Raw genomic sequence first — 15,883 nt, forward strand, 5'->3', positions numbered from 1 at the left:
ACAACCGGGGTCACGCTCGCACCACATTAACAGCCCAACATTTACTCAGAAAACTTTATTGTATCAAAATCCCACCTTACAAAAGTGCAAAGAAGAGTTGCTTTAGGCCCTGTGCCTGCCACGCAGCAGGGAGAGCAGGGCCAGTGGCCAGCGCCCCACGCCCCGGCAGCAGTTGGAGGACTCGGCCATCTTCTAACAAGATCAGCCGTGCTCTGCGCTGCCGCAGAGGTAGCGAGTGGGCTCTGCCACGCCGAGATGATGGCACAGACCGGTGCGTGAGGAAAAGCAACGTGGGCAGCAAGAGCCTCTGCCATTTGCAAATGCCATGGACAAATGCCCCCAGGGAGTAGGAAGCAGGACGAGGTCCCCGTCTCCTTCCCGGGCCAGCCCCAGGATACACTCCTGCCTGTCATGAGTGACATCCCGGTGCAGTGCAAGACAGACCAGCTCTCAAGCACTTTCTTTCCAGGTGCTACACCCTCACCCCCTTTAAGAACTCTGCGTGTGGGATAAAACATTGCGAGTTAATCAGAAACTGAGCAAAGTGACTCTTTACAAGGAACTGAGGGGGAACTCCATCCCCCACACCATCCTCCTGGGACATGACCACGTGCCCTCTCGCTCTGTGCACAGCTCCCCAGTGTCACTGGTTCTAGCCGTTGCTGGTCAGCAGCCGGACCAGTATGCCCACCAGCAGGACAGCAACGGCGGTGGCAGCAGCCAGCACACGGCGGATGATCAGGGCCCTCCATACCAGAGCAGGAGGAGCAGGGACGACAGCAGGCTCCTCCTGCGTGATGAGCTGGTGGTCAGGTTGCCTCTCGCCTCCCACGATGCTCTCGGGCAGGACCACGGTGTCCACAGTGTCCGTGTCAACGGAGATGTAATCTGTGCAAGACAGAAGCAAGGGCTGCAGAGAAGCCAAGCTGCAAAGTCAGGGTAACCCTGTCTGATGCTGCACAAGCACTAGTGACAGTCCTGAGGGTCCTTTCCCAAGGCTCGGGGACACCGGGACATGCCATAAGCAGAGTGGCACACGTTCCCAGGTAAGGCAGACACTGGCTGGCAGTCCAGGCTTTCCCCTGGAGCAGCCAGGGTGGTGACTGGCGTAACGGTGTACCTTGTACCCCACTACTAAGTACAGGAGAAGTGCCGCTGGCCTGGGACCAGCACCAGACACTGTGCTCTTTCTAGCCATCTGGGCCTGCAGGACAGACATGGCTGCCATGATTGCGAAGGAAAGGAAGGGTTGGCTGGAGAATTTGGGCCTGGTTACCTACCCACAGCAGTTGTTTTGTTAGCAGCTGTGCCATTGGAGTTCACATCTTCCAGTTGCTTTTTCCGTCCAGCTCGGACTTGAGCCTGAAAACACACAGAAGAGTTGGTCTCAGAGCAAGGGTGTCCTGCCCAGCCAAGCAAACCTGAGCCTCCTCCCTCCACCCTCCCAAAGCAAGCACGGTCAGCACCAAATCGATGCCTCGAGGACAGATTCCATTTCACTTTTGCCTCCCTCCAGAGGGCTGTGGCATTGCAGTGGGGCAGGAACTCAAGGAACATCTTTTAGGAGTTACTAGAACACAAGTCTCACCTCTTCTGCAGCTTTTTTCCAATCCATGCGCATGACAAAAGCCGAGAAGGAAAGGGCTTGCAGAGAGATGCAAACGATCATCCCCACCCACAGGCCTGCAGGATGGAGAGTTACTTCAGGGAGGGCTTGGGGAAAGCCTGCTTTTGCCAAGGACTTCAGTGGGGTCAGATTATTGCCCCATGTCTAGCTCAGTCTTGATGGGAGAGCTGCCCTGAGGGGCTTCAAGAAGAGACAACTCCTGAGGCTGTCCTATGCTGGGACCAAGCCTGGATTTACTGGGACATCTCAGTCCCCCACTTGATGGAGGCTACTCAGAGCCTGCTTCAGCGAAGTGCTTCAGAGCGCAATCCAGCCCCACCAATAGAAAGGAAGATCTGAGCACAAGTTCCAGGACTGAGACTTTACTCAAAGCACAGGGTCTGGCCCAGCAGAAGCAATGATGGCAGCTCACACAAAGCCAAATGAAGGCCACACGTACCTACCACCCCCATCTCAGCCACAAACATCAGTGAGATGCCAATGGGGAGGCCAATGGCATAATAGCCGACAGCGTTGGCGATAGCACCCATCTTCTGCTTCCCCGTACCTCGCAGCACACCACCACAGGTCGCCTAAGGAAAGCAGGCAGAGGGATCAATATATGGGACAGCACGTGCTATGGAAGGTACCACCACAGGAACTCTGGGGAACGGCACAGCCCTGTGCATGGGGAAGCCACAGCGCTGTCCCGCAGAGCCAAGAGGGACCAAAGCCACATCACACAACACATGGTGCAGGGCTCCTCTGGTTCCAGCTGCTGAATGAGGCGCAGAACATGGAGCTGTCTGCAGACACCGAAAGGCTGGCAGGGGGACGGTGTCCCTCTATCAAGGGATACTATCTGAAAAGTTGTGTGAGCACTGCTGCTACGCTGCGAGTATCTGACATCTCTGAAGATCCAGCTGCTCACTTGTGCTGCTCTGACAAACTAATAAAAAGCTGAAGCCTTGTCGGGGGGGAAGGAGGAGAACTGGGTTGTCCTACAGCAATGCCAATGGGCAACTACAAGCACGGGGGGACATTGGGGTGCCATAGGTAATGCAAGCAGCTGCTTTCACAGTTTAGCAGTTTGCTTCTCCGTATCATTTTAACGGATCAAGAGCCAGCTAGAGGCAGCTTTGCAGTCTCCATTGTACCCCAAACCTGCAGAGAAGGAATTGCTCCACATGCTGGAATACTCACTGCTGCTGCATCAAACAAGTGGAACGGAGCAAAGATGATCATCACTTTGGACACCAAGATAACGATCTCCCTGTTGGGAAGATGTACATACTGGTCAGGGAAAGCAGCACAGCCTGGTCCCAAGGGACTCTGGTTCTGACATATCTTCCTCAGCCTGATCCCAGCCCACGACACTTGGGGGGATGCATGCAACCTGGGTACCACCATGGTAGTGGCCCACTGTCAGCAGCATCCATGCTGCCCAGTGACACTGGGCAGTGGGGAGAAACCTTTGGGGAACAGGGTTGCCAGGTGGAGGTTTATGAACTACGTCAGCAGCTTCTGAGCAGCTCCTGGGATATAAATCACTCCCTCCAAGCAGCTAATAATACTCAAAAGAAAGCTGTTAACCCACTTGTCACTGGTGAAGATGTATCCCACCACATCCTTTAGGGTTCCCAGTAATGTTGCAACCACTACAGCAAAAACTCCTGAAAGAAAGAGAAATAGTCCACTTGCTTGCCTCAAGGGCAGCAAGTGCTGCTCCTTTATTCCCCTCTGCAGGACCTGGGCTGACCTGTGCACAGCAGCGCAGTGATGCAAGAGGTCTTGGCTTGCACCACATCGCCCGATCCCAAGGCATTGCCCACTCTGACGCTCGCAGCCACGCTGAAGCCCAGAGGCACCTGAGTAGCAGGAGGCAAGGAGGAGGTGAGGGGCAATAGAACCTGCAGCAATTTTCTTCTGCCCCAGCAGGGAATTTGGGGCAAATTGCCATTGCTGCAGGAAAGGGATTTTCCATCTGGAGCACATTCCCTGGATGTGCAGCTGCAGAACAGGCCTGAAAGTCATCACCTGCCAGGTACCGACTCCTCCTTCCCACCCTGGCTTCCCTCCCCAGCCTTGATCTGCAGGGCCATTGTCTGGGGGCTCCTCCCAGGCTGATCTTGCTTTAATATGCCCAGGCCTTACCATGTACGCTGCGGAGGAGAGCTCGTAGATGACAGACTGCGCACCCAGCTCCACCACACTGAGCAGCCCTGGAAAAGATTCATCACTTCCTTCATTAGGTCAGAATTAAAAATTCTCCTTTGCTGACAAAGGGACGGTGACTATATGGTTCCCATCTAACAGATGCAGCATCCTGCAGAACCAACCCTACAGGCAAGGAGGCTGCTGGCAGGATGTTCTCTGGGGACACGCTCAAGAGGCAGCCACCAGAGCAGGCATGGCTGGAAGATGACCTGCTGAACCAGAGGAGAAAAAGGATTTAGACTCACCTGCCAAGAAGCTCCCGATCTCAAAGGTCCACCACTCAATACACATCATGAGCATGCCAGGCACCGCCAGCCGGATAAAGGAGCCCCAGTCCAGGAGGCAGTCCCTGGTCCAACCTGCAAAGAGGAAGTGAAGCTGAACAAATGCATGTTCTCCCTCTCCTCCCCCAAAGGGGAACCATATGCTCTTCTGGACACTGAGGACAACCACCACAAGTCACAGCTCACAGGACATAAGCCTAGTCTTGCTGTACCACAATGCATTCCTGAGCCAGGGTGATCAGCAAGAATGTACTTGGGGGGTCACAACTTACAGCATCTACTCGCCATGAGGGGATGGTAATCTCCTTGTCAGACCTACACCATGGGTGCTGGTGACAGGGTCAAATCTCCAGGGCCAGTCACTGGTATTTTGAAGGACTAAGCTATAAACAGTACCTCCCCAGGTCTCCACATGGATCTTCTTCCACCACACGTAAAGGAAGAGGAGAATGGCTTGGGTGTACTGAGAAACAGTGTTAGCCCAGGCAGAGCCCCTGGGGAGAGAAACAGGCAGATTACAAATGATACCCTGCTCCACCACCTCAGCAACAGCAGGAGAGACCTCGTGGCTCCCATACAAGCCTTGTTGCAGATATGGGGCAGATCCCTCTAGCCTTATCTTTCCAAGATAGTTGGCTAGGGTCAGAGCGCGGCACAACTGGGCACCCAGGACACCACCACAGCCCCAAACCAACTCCTGCACCCACGGAGAGGCTGTCACCACCTCTGCTCACACTTACACCATGCCCAGCTTCAGCGCATATAGGAAGAAGGCATTCATGGCCACATTGAGGATGTTTGCTGCAATCCCCGTCAACACCTGCGGCAAAATGATCGCCTGGAAGCCAAGGAAAGACTTTGGAGTTTGTTTCCCCAGCACTGCCCAAGCCCCCATCAAGCAAACACAGGGGAAACCTTCATCAGTGCCCAGGGAGAAGGGCAAGAAGGCTGCTCCTGTTTCAGGTAAAGCTGGATTGTGTTAGAGGTGCAGAAGGCAGCATGCAGGGCTCAGGAGCTCATGCAATCACCAAAGTGCAGAGCTGGGAGGTAGCAATGGGGAAATGGAGAAAACTAAGTGTGGTTCCCATAAGCTCTTCCTGTCCTGCAGGTCCAGCTGAGGGCTGTGCCTCACACATTCCTCAGCCCAGCTCTCCCCAGGACAGGATGAACTTAGATCCCCAACTTTATCCATGTTCCTGCGAGTGCTTTTAATTTATGGCCCAGAAACTGGCTAGTTATACAATACCTGACTTAGTAAATATCTTGTCTGTAGCTGGTACAGAAACGCCGCCTGCAAGAACCAGGATTATTTCATCAGCACTGCCACACTATGGTTCAACAGCCAGCCATCATTTAACACTCACAGACAGGTCCTCCCCTCAGCTCCCCCCATCGCCTTCTCGGGGTACCCCAGCCAGTCACGCTGCCCGACACCCTGCTCCTGTGGTCTGGATGAAGTGTGGCATCTGCCAGCACTGGCTGCACCCCAAGAATAACAAAAGGCACCTCCCATTCCCACTGGGGAGGAGAGATCCGTCTCCAAATGGGAAATCTCCTGTGCTTCCTCATCAGCACACGAGAGCCTGGAAACTTTGAAAGAAAACATTAACCTACAGACACTTATTGCCCAGGTGTCTTAGAGGAGTCCCTCCAGAGAGACGGCGTAACTAGCCAAGAGCCCAGCAGCTATGAGCGCGTGTGAACAGCAAGCTGCAGCCTTTATCTCAGGGCTAAGAGTGAGCCCTGGAGCCCCTGGTTCCAATGTCCACCACCAGTTACGTGTTGTGCAGAGACGTGGCCTGCAGTAAAAGCCTTTGCACGGTAAGATGGATGTTTGCTGGTCCAGCAGCTGCTGGCCAATACGCATCTGTTAAGGCCCAAGATCAAGGGGCACGTTGTAAAACCCTAAACCTTGCTGCCCTGGGATCTGCAGAGCAAAGACCCTCCCCTCCTTTCCCCTAATGTTACTGAGAAATATAGAGCTTCTAACAGCTTTAGCAGCAACTTACAGGAAGTGCTGGAATAAAGATCATCACGTAGACCTGAGTTAACCTGGAAAGAGAGTTGTTTCCCCAATGAATGAAACAGCAAAGCAAGAGCCAAGCCAAGCAGCGTTGCACTCAAGCTCCACGGAGCCTTGATTTCAACGCTGTGTGGCAACCCAGCCACAGCCAAATGCCTCATCCAGAAGGGCTCGATCTCACCCCTGACCTGGAGACCTCAGGGTCCTGTCGGATGAGCAGGAGGATCTGCTCAGTGTTGATGAAGAGTGCCCAGCACGGGAAGCAGCACAGCAGCAGGATGAGGATCCCCCGCTGCAGGATGGTGCCCACCTGCTTCAGGTTCTTGCCGCCATACGTCTGAGTCAGGAGAGAGGACCAAGGTGAGCGATACAGGGAACCAAAGGGCAGCAACGGGCTGATTAAATGCATTTCCCACACCCTGCAGTGGCTAGTGTGGCTAGTGGCCGGGCTGGTTGGGTTTAACTGGCTCTCAGGTGGATTGCACATCCCTTTGCTACGCAGGCATGACCCAGGGCTCCTTGGAGGAGCTGCAGGGAGGGAGCAGGCTCCAGCCAGTGCATCTGTAGCCCTGTGCTGGCTGGAAGCTGCCATCCTCCCGCCCGCTGCCCAGATCACACCACACAGGAGGTGAGACACCACCAATCGAACCCTGCCAGGCACAGGGAAAGGGGGAGCTGCTACTGACCTGGGACATCAGCGTGTCACATGCTGAGGCTAAACCAGAACCAATGGAGATGCCCGTCACATTGATAACCTGCAAGAGAGACAAAGGGACTTGGGTTGCAAGGCAGTGTGACAGGGGACCTGGCCAAAAGCACTGTGTCCCTCCCAGCTGGGTGGGGAGGCAGTTCTGCTACAAGTTTTTTGGAAGGTTTCCAGCCCTTCTCTATTTCTCAGAATAACATATTCTGGTTAGCTAAACAGCCTCTTTTCTCGTCTGGTGTGGAATAGGATCCTCTAGCACGGGGTGAATATCTAAAGGGCCACAAACAGTGCTGCTCCTAGCCACATGCACAGCCCCAGGTCTGGTGGGTCCAGAGAGCTGGTCACAGGCTCCAGGTCCCTGCCCAGGCACTGGCCTTGCACTGGCATAGCCACTGACTGCTCAGTTCCCATCTGCTGCCTGTGCTCGGGGCAAAAGAAAGAAGGGTTTGGTGGATGTGATGTTTGCGTTGCATCAGGCTGTGTTTACAGGCAGAGTCCTCACACATACATCCCTAAAGGCTTTGCTTTTTCTCCTTCTTCTTTTAGCGACACATAATTTGTATGTTTTAAATCACAGCAGAATCAATAATACATACGGAGACGGCCAGCGTCACAGCATCCAGCTCGGCTTTCCCCAGGTGACCACAGAAGATGGAGCTGACCACACTGATCAGGAGCCCCAGCAGCTGGGCGACAAACTAGGATGGGAGGAGGAGGAGGAGGAGGTGAGATGAGGACCAATTAGGACTTGAGAAACACCACCCTTCCCCCAGGAGTCGGACTATGAACAGTTGTGTTTCCTGCTGTCAATGCAGCGCCTCACCTCAAGGCCAGGGCTCTGGGAACCCGTCCCTGCTCACCAGCTCTGCGGGGGCAGAGGAGCCAGCTCTAGGACTCACACGGGCTCTCCATGGCTTTGTCTTTCAAAGCAGGTTTCTACCTGCCCTGTGGTATTTTGGTGTTACGCAGCCAATCTGGCAGATGACCTTGTTTGTGTGTGGCTTAACAGCTTCACTAGAAATCCTCTTTTCCAGGATGAAAGATGCATAGACAGGGAAAAATCAAAAATCCCAATGCTTTTCCCACACTTTTTTTTTTTTTTTTTTGCATCTGGGGAAAACTCTCTTCCCAAACCACAGTGTCCTCTCCTCCTGGAGAGATGCCAAGTCCAGCCCGGTTGTTCCTCGCCAGAGGCTACAGCAAGACTTTATTAGGATGCTGTAGCAGAGATTGCACTCCAGACCTCATTTTCCCTTGGCAAGAGGACGGCCCCTCTACAGGCGTCCGAGGCAGGGAGTCATGGCACAGCTAGAACCAGGTGGTAGGAGTCAGAGACATTTATACTCGCTGAGGGGTGGGCACGGTTGGGGACCTTGCCCATGGTCTGCTCACGCTCCTTTCCACCCAGCAGGTGGCAAGCCAAGAGCCCAGCGCTGCTGGAGAACCAGCTCCTGTGGGGTCAGAGGAAGAACAGAACAAAACCTTCTCCTCTCCAGACCTTCCACCGCTCCCCGGATGCAGTCTTCCTGCCAGGCCTGGGCATGTTCGACCCGCTGTGAGTAATCCTGGCAGGAGGGTCCATACCTCCATGATTGTTCCAGTGCAGGGTTTGACATGAAATGAGAATTAACTAATGACAGCTGTAGGTTTGGTTTTGAGGTTATCTGGGCACACAGAGAAGCGGGCTGTGCCACAGGTGGAATGGTTGAGGGGACTGAGCTGGGGCTGATGTACTCAGCTACAGAAACCGAAACCCTTCTATACTTCCTCTGCTGCCAGATCACAGCAGGTCAGTGCTTTGGTGTCAGGGAGGGCGTCTATGAGAAGTTCATCAGTTATACAGAATCACAGAATGGTTCAGGTTGGAAGGGACCATAAAGACCATCTAGTTCCAACCCCCCTGCCATGGGCAGGGACACCTCCCACCAGACCAGGTTGCTCAAAGCCCCATCCAGCCTGGCCTTAAACACCTCCAGGGATGGAGCATCCACAGCTTCTCTGGGCAACCTGTTCCATAATAAGCTGCTACTCATTTACTGGATGGAGTAGAAGATTCAAAGCACAGAACTTGATGCGCAATGGATCTAGATCAGGGCTGTGATGAGGGCTTCCCTTCGCAGAAGGGGCAGTGCTGGAGCTACAGACTGGTTTCCCAGAGCAATTTAACAGCTTGTCCCCCCCCCCCGTGCCCAGCTCTTCTTTTCACACCCTGCTGCCAGGCTCTGATGGAGCAGGGGGCACGGACCGGGCTGGACAGCAACAGGAATTCCGGTGGCAGAGAATAAGCACGTGGGTGACAATTAAGAAAGGAACGGTGGCCGTTTAATCCTAGCTGTGACTTCAGCAGACGTGGAGGGCACGGGAAGCCCCGGGACCGAGCGGCGGTAGGGCTCAGCCCGCCGCGGAGCCGCTCCCGGGGCCAGTCGGGGCCCGAGGGCTCCTCCGCAGCCCGGGGTGACCGGGACACGCTGCCAGGCTCCGGTCGCCCGAGCCCCGCGGCGATCCCCGGCCCCTCATCTCAGCGCCGCGGACGTCCTTCCCTCCCCCCCCCCCCCCCCCCCCGCCGCCGCCGCCAAAACCGGCCCGTCCCCTGTGTCCCCGTCCCCGGCTCTCACCACGGGCCCCGCCAGCCGGGCCAGCTCGCAGCTCTCCCGCCGTGCCCCCGCGGGCAGGAGGCGGCGGGCGCCCCGCAGGCACCGCGCTACCGCCCCGCCCGCCGCCGCCATGGGCCGCGCCGCCGCTGCCGCCGCCGCTACGGCCGCCCCCACCGCCTCCCGCACGCCTTATGGGGACGGCCGGGGCCGCCTCCCCGCCCCCGCGGCCGGGGGGCTGCCGGCTGTGGGCGGTGCGGGCCGGTACTGCACCGGAGGGCAGGGTCCTTTCCGTGCACCGGTTTAGGGCTGGGGACCCTCCGCCCACCCCAGCGTCCGTGGGTTGGGGATCCCTCCGTGGGTCGGCAGGAGCTGCGGATCCTCCCCCCACGTGTTGGCCAGAGCCCACCGTGGGTTTGGGGGGGCTTGGGGACGCCCCCTACATGTGCTGCTGAGGGATTTGGATCCCTGCTGTGTGGGGAGCAGGGGGACCCCCTATTTGTTAACCAAGAGAAAGCCCTCCTACATGTTGGTTATGGGATGGAGATCCCCCGGGGATCGCACGCACATTGACCAGGGTCACCAGTGGTCAAGAGAACCCCACCCCAGGTGGCAGCTATGGACTGGGGACCTCCTTGTACAGCAATGGCTTGGGACCCACCATGTGCTGGCTGTGGGCTGGGTCCCCCACCATAGGGACCTGTCAAAGGCAGGGATGTCTCAGCACATCCTCCAGGACCACAGGGATGTCCCCTCTGCCATCAGTCTGTGAAAACGTTGGGAGGCAGCATCCCCGCCTCCTCCAGCACCTCATGAACAGGGTGACCTGGGGATCGCCCCCCAGACAAGCCATTCCCACCCCACAGGCTGGATCCCAGCTGCCAAGGTGCAAAGGTTTGAAGAGGGGCTGCTGGACCCCACGTTTGGCTGGGGTGGCCACGGCTATGTTTGCCTGGCACCTGGCAAGAAGGAGCTTTGGTTTGGGTGAGAGCTTGGGTTGTTACGGGAGTGAAATTCTACCTAAGTGCAGGTGCTTGTAACCAAGTAGCTGTAACCAAATCTATTTCTAATGCACGGAAAATTGCAGTGGAAAGTGGGGCTTGGTTTTACAGCTGTTTAAACACTGCCTCGGTGCCGTATAGCTGTGGTGTCACCACCACTCAGAAATGTAAAGTCTCGTTAATGTTTCACTTACCCCCTTGCCCCTTCAGGTATCATATGACATCATGAAAAATTGTGTAGTAGCAGTGGTGAGTCACAGCCACTCTGATTTTATGTGCCATGATGAAATCAGGGTATTTCAGGACAAAGTGCCCGCTGCTGCTGCAGTCTGGTCTTGAGTTCCTCCTGATTCTGGTGGTAGTCAAGGGGGAAAGAGCAACTTGCAAAATTTACCTGAAGTTGGTTCTTTAAGAAACGCGTGTTTCAGCGTAGCCAAAGGATTTTATTCACAGATCACCAAAATCTTTTCACGAATGAGGAAAGAACAATGTGAAGTTCAACGTAAAGTTTGGGAGCATATTTCAACTTTGGAACAGTTTCTTCTTCCTTCAGTGGTGTTCCCATCACCGTGGCCCACCCTGGGTGGCCTGAGCCACCCTGATGTCCTTCGCAGCAGGCACAGGCTGGGCCCAGGTGAACTCTGCTACTCTCCAGTGGAGGAAAGGAGAGGAACAAACTGCAGAATGGAAATGTCCTGGGCCAACGTTTTCAGCCACAGACACTTCAAGCCAGACTCTTATATGAATGTTTCAGAGACTCGAGGCCTTTCTTGCCCTGGATGCTCAGCGCTCTCACCATCCAGTGTGCTCAGCTGCAGATGGGACTGCTCAGCACCACTGAAAAGAGGCTAAACGGGGATTTTTATGCTGTTGTTAAGGCAGCCAGTGTGTAAACCTCCGCCACATCTTCTGAGGGTGGAAAAGGGGCTGAAGAAATGAAAGAGAAGGTGTCACTCCAGTTTCGTGCTAGGTAAAAGGCAGCAAATGTCGCTGGCATTTGCTCTGGATGGCATGGCTTTGTGCAGGGCTTGGTGAGCTGGGGCTGGTTCTTCTCTCTGTGACCCTTCCCTCCCCTGTGGCCTGTAGAGCAGCAGGCGGTTGGGTGCCTGTGCTGACCGCAGGATGGGACTTTAGTGGCAGCTATGAAGAAATAGAAGTAGTCAGCAGTGAACAGTGCATGTCCTGGCTGGTGGTGCAATGCCTGTGTGATGGCCAGGGCATTCCTTCAGTGCCATTGTCTCATGTGGAGGCAGGAGGGGAAGTGACAAGGCTCAGATGGTGCCATTCGGGGTCCTCAACAAGTAGCACAAGTGTAAGTCCCTTTGAAGTTTACTTGTGACCCTGCTGAGATCAATACCCTGGGCTGGCAAAGAGGCGGCAGAGAATCAGGCAGAAACCTGGGGAAAAGGACTTTGAAAAGAACAAGGGGAACTTTAAAAAGGTTTAGGGGAGAAAAGTTACCTCCCAGCCCCAGGACCCAGGTACTGGACTAGCCCCTAGAGACCCAAACACACATAGATGGTCTGCAACTGAAACCCTCTTCTTGTGTTTTGCTGTTGCTGTTTCAAATCAACTACATTTGCTTTCAGAAGAGCTGTTTTCTGTTTCTGTGATCACATGTGGGTTCCAGTCTTGCTGGGAAGCAGCACAGGCACCCCAGGACCTGATCTGATGAGTGTGGGGGTGCCCCGAGGTCTCCCCTGGTCACTGGCACAACAGATGGGGACTTTGCCAGCTGCCCAGCAAGATTTGGCAGGGCTCATCTGCCGGAGCCCCCCGACAGATGGGGAGGGTCAAAGGTACCACCAAGCCTCGCACCAAGCTGCCCTCAGCAATGCGGATATTAACAGTATTGCGACATCAGTTAGAAGAATTTGAAGGGTCAAATTCCTTTGGAGCATAACATCATTGAACTCAGTCATTTTAGACCTCCAGCAAATTTGGAGCAGCGTTTGGGAAGGCTCATACCTTAACGCAGACCTGTTTAAAGGAGTTAATGTGTGACCAGCTACAAACCATCTGGAGCAGACAGATGGCCTGCCCTGTGCAGTTCTCAGTGATGCTGATGTGAATCCAGAAGAAAACAGCGGAAGGGAGAAGGATTGCAGTTGCTCGCATCATCTGTAGAGCAGAATTAGGCCTTTTTTTTCTGCGGATTTCCAGCAGGATGAGTATCCAGGGCTTTCTCTAGATATGTATGTCCATATTCTGAAACGCAGCCAACATCCCGTTACTAAAATAAACCCCACAAATGTACCGTGTCTGGAACCATTCTGATTAAGAGCTACCAAATAAGAAAAATGTCAGAGCACAATGGATTTATGTCAAACACTCGACTGTTTGAAGAGTGTCCCTTTCTTTTACGAGTCCTTGCTGCTGGCTGATGGCCAGATACCATGGAAAATTCACTCCCCTCTCTGCAATGTGGAGTTCAGAATACAGCTAAATTGAAAAATAAAGAGCCTTTTGCAACCAAATTAGTTTTTACTTAGGCGCCACAGCGTAGGATCAGATGGTCAGAGCCATCAGCGGATACAGCACATGGATTTGGGGCTTGTCAACAGGGAGAACGAGCCAGAATAGCCATCTTCAGATAGCTCCCCCTGCATGATGGTCTGACTGTGAAGGAAGTTACTGTATTTTGGAAACAGTAAGTGTGTTAGCAAAACACGCCAATGATCGTAGACTAGAGTGACCCTTACCACAGGGTAGCCTCTCTACTGGGTACACAGGGATGTTTTTGCTGTTTAACCCCACCTAAGCGTTTTGAAGTCCATCCTCCTGATTGATGCGGCTTTCTCAGACGCAGAAGAATCAGTGTTCTACTCCTCCCTGTGTCTCCAAGGTTTGATTAATATTCAATAATGTCAAAAAACATAATGTCTAATAATGTTTTAAGTGCTGCTGGCTGGTGATACAGCTGCTGCACTGAAATGGTTATAGGATCTGCGGTTACGCGATGGCCAGAAAGGTTGAATTTGGGAGTGGGCAGCTCTCAGTGGTCTCCAATCATCCTGGGTGTCCTTATTGCCCATAAATGCTATTTTTTGGCATGGACAGTCACACAAACAGGACTTTTCACACCATTATTTGTCCCAGCTTGCTAGTGCAGACACGCCTCTGTAAGAAGGGTTATAAAGAAGCTCAAACCCGATATTTACAGTGGGTGGAATGTGTCCATGAGGCAGTTGCCTGTCCAAAAAAAAAAAAGCCAATGAGAAGCGTAGCATCTCACAGCCTTGGTGCCCCCACAGTGCTGCGCATCCGCCGCTGTGTGCTGCTGCCTGCCCGTCCCCTGCAGCCCTGCGTCTGCTGGCGATTAACGGGGGCTCCTTTTGTGCCCTGGAAAGCCCAAAGACAGAACCAGGCTGTTCTCTCTGCTGTTGGTACAGGAGTTTTCTCTGCCCGTTCCCTGCCGCAGGCCCGGGTGAGGGCTGGGGGTGCCGGTGCCCCCCCCGCTGGCAGCCCCGGTCCCCGGGAGGTGGCGCTGGAGCCCCGCGGGCGCGTCGCTAAATACCGAAAAATAATAGTATCTACGAGCCAAAGTGTGAAAAACAGCACTTAGGGGAAAAAAAAAGAAAAAAAAAAAAAAGCGAAGAGGAGTTAGGGAAATGCAGATTGGCGCTAACTCTCTACAGAAAACAAACTGCTTATTAAAAGCCCCGTGATGTCATCCCGGCTTTTTAATTCCACCGTCTCAAGTTGGTTCTCAAACGGGCATCCTGAATCCTCGGTTCTGCTGCAGTCACCCACCCACAGCGGGAGCCCTGCGAGCATTCACACGGTTTAACCTCACTTCAGTCACACCTCACGTTGCGGTGTTGTCCGGTAAGAACAGCTGTTTCCTCGTTTTATTTTATTGTTCTTTAAGAGCGAGAAATGCTCTTTGTTTCTTCTCTATTACAGAGCATCTTCCTTCTGCTTTGTTCGCTAAAAATGGGGCCACGCCAATTAACTGCAGCCATAAATATTATTTTTACAACGGAATATTTATATCGCCACATGGGTTGGTCGAGTTCAGGGCCGCAGACTTAAAAAACAGCTTCCCTGCCCTGAAGAGCCCAAATACTTAATTAAGGCAGATAAGGCAGGACAAATAAAAACAAGACAAAACTCCTCTTGCTTTGAACCACCTCTAGGGAGCAGGTCTTGGCAAAAGAAAAGAGAGATTGTAAAGTTGTAATAATAATAATGATAATTAATTGTATTTATAAAGCATCCCCTAATGGCTCTGGATGCTATACAACGATTTTAAATACAATTGAAAGCATCAACAGTAAGACGCCAAATGAGAAGCCAAATAAGGAAGTGTTGTAAAAATAAAGGTGTCTTTTACAGTAGCTAGCAAGATTTAAGAGGGCTAGTTTGGGGCTCTTTCAGAAAGTAACGTGGAGGTGTCCAACCTGGGCACACACTTTGCTGCCTACGTGTTGTGACAGCGCCGGTGCAGCTGGCTGTCTCTGGGGACACGTGCGGATGCTCCAAACCAAAACCCTGAAACTTCAGCCCCCCCAAATCCATCCTCTGGTCTCAGCCTCGCACTCGCTTACGCATTTATTTTGCTTGAGAAGAGAGGGTGCGTGTTTTCTGGTGGGGGCGAGAGCGGGTCAGGCCCTGTGGCATGGACAGACGGAGGGATGTCAGTCCGGAGGGATGTCAGTCCGGAGCGGCTGAGGATCCGTGCTGCAGTGGATTCTGCGGGTTTGCAGATTACAGACTGTGATTACAAAGAGCAAATGCTCTTTAAAGCCTGGTTTGCATGTCACTGTTTATGCTTTATTTCCTTTCTGTATTGCAGCCAGACAGACGGTGTAATTCAATGTAGCCGAATTTACTTGTGTTTACACTTTCCGGATCGGCTTTCAGGTTTTTCCTCTCGCCATCGATAAGGGTAAACACCTATTTACGTTAGATTTTGGAAACAAAAGACGAAACGGGCTCTCCTGCTGGCTTTGTGAAACCCAGCTCTGCCCCCACCCAGGGGGCCGGCTGGAAGCCGCCCTTCTCTGGGCAGGGATTTAAAGGACGGGTGTCCCACGAGTGTCCCACGGGTGTTCCATGGGTGTCCCACGAGTGTCCCACGGGTGACCCAGCTGGGTGCGGGTACCGCACAGGGAGCTGGGGAGGGGGGTGTGTGTGTTGCAGGACGGGCAACTCGGGGTGAAGGCGAGCTGGTCCCCAGCAGCCACCGTCTCCTGGCAGCGGGGACAGAGCGGCGGGGACAAGGCCGGCGCCTGTGCGGTGGCCACCGGCCATTCTTCCTTCTCCTCTCCCGGGGGCAGCCGGGCCCGGCAGGGGGGGGGAACTGAGGCCCGGAGGAGGCTTTACTCACGGCGGGCTGTCCCACCCCACGCGTGCGGAGGGGACACACCGTGGGAGGCGACCGCCGGTGACCGCGGGGACCGGAGCGGGGCGGAGGGGGCCGGGCCGGGCCGGGCCGGGCCGTGCGGGAGGC

The 15,883-nt window shown here is 54.1% G+C and overlaps 1 protein-coding gene across 1 annotated transcript; it reads right to left on the bottom strand.

Moving 5' to 3' along the window:
* Positions 1-43: 43 nt before the first annotated feature.
* LOC141473106 (multidrug and toxin extrusion protein 2-like) lies at positions 44-9,562 on the bottom strand. The gene is made up of 17 exons (XM_074160424.1): positions 9,452-9,562; positions 7,433-7,534; positions 6,817-6,885; positions 6,319-6,467; positions 6,117-6,159; positions 5,354-5,398; positions 4,848-4,945; positions 4,504-4,601; positions 4,069-4,182; positions 3,761-3,828; positions 3,366-3,474; positions 3,204-3,279; positions 2,810-2,879; positions 2,067-2,199; positions 1,589-1,683; positions 1,281-1,362; positions 44-888 (listed from the first exon to the last, which is right to left on the bottom strand). Exons 1-17 carry the CDS (start codon positions 9,560-9,562, stop codon positions 653-655), a joined length of 1,698 nt encoding a protein of 565 aa, XP_074016525.1. The 3' UTR covers positions 44-652.
* Positions 9,563-15,883: the final 6,321 nt, after the last annotated feature.

Source organism: Numenius arquata, chromosome 18 (genome assembly GCF_964106895.1).
Source record: "Numenius arquata chromosome 18, bNumArq3.hap1.1, whole genome shotgun sequence".
Lineage (NCBI taxonomy): Eukaryota > Metazoa > Chordata > Aves > Charadriiformes > Scolopacidae > Numenius > Numenius arquata.

What these genes read in the sequence shown, in the direction of transcription:
- LOC141473106 (XM_074160424.1), bottom strand. Translation starts at nt 9,562, where the DNA reads ATGGCGGCGGCGGGCGGGGCGGTAGCGCGGTGCCTGCGGGGCGCCCGC. An exon ending in CTGTGACGCTGGCCGTCTCC is followed by an intron (nt 6,886 to 7,432) that starts GTATGTATTATT and finishes TCTCTCTTGCAG; the next exon opens with GTTATCAATGTGACGGGCAT. An exon ending in ACTTGTTTGATGCAGCAGCA is followed by an intron (nt 2,200 to 2,809) that starts GTGAGTATTCCA and finishes TGCTTTCCTTAG; the next exon opens with GCGACCTGTGGTGGTGTGCT.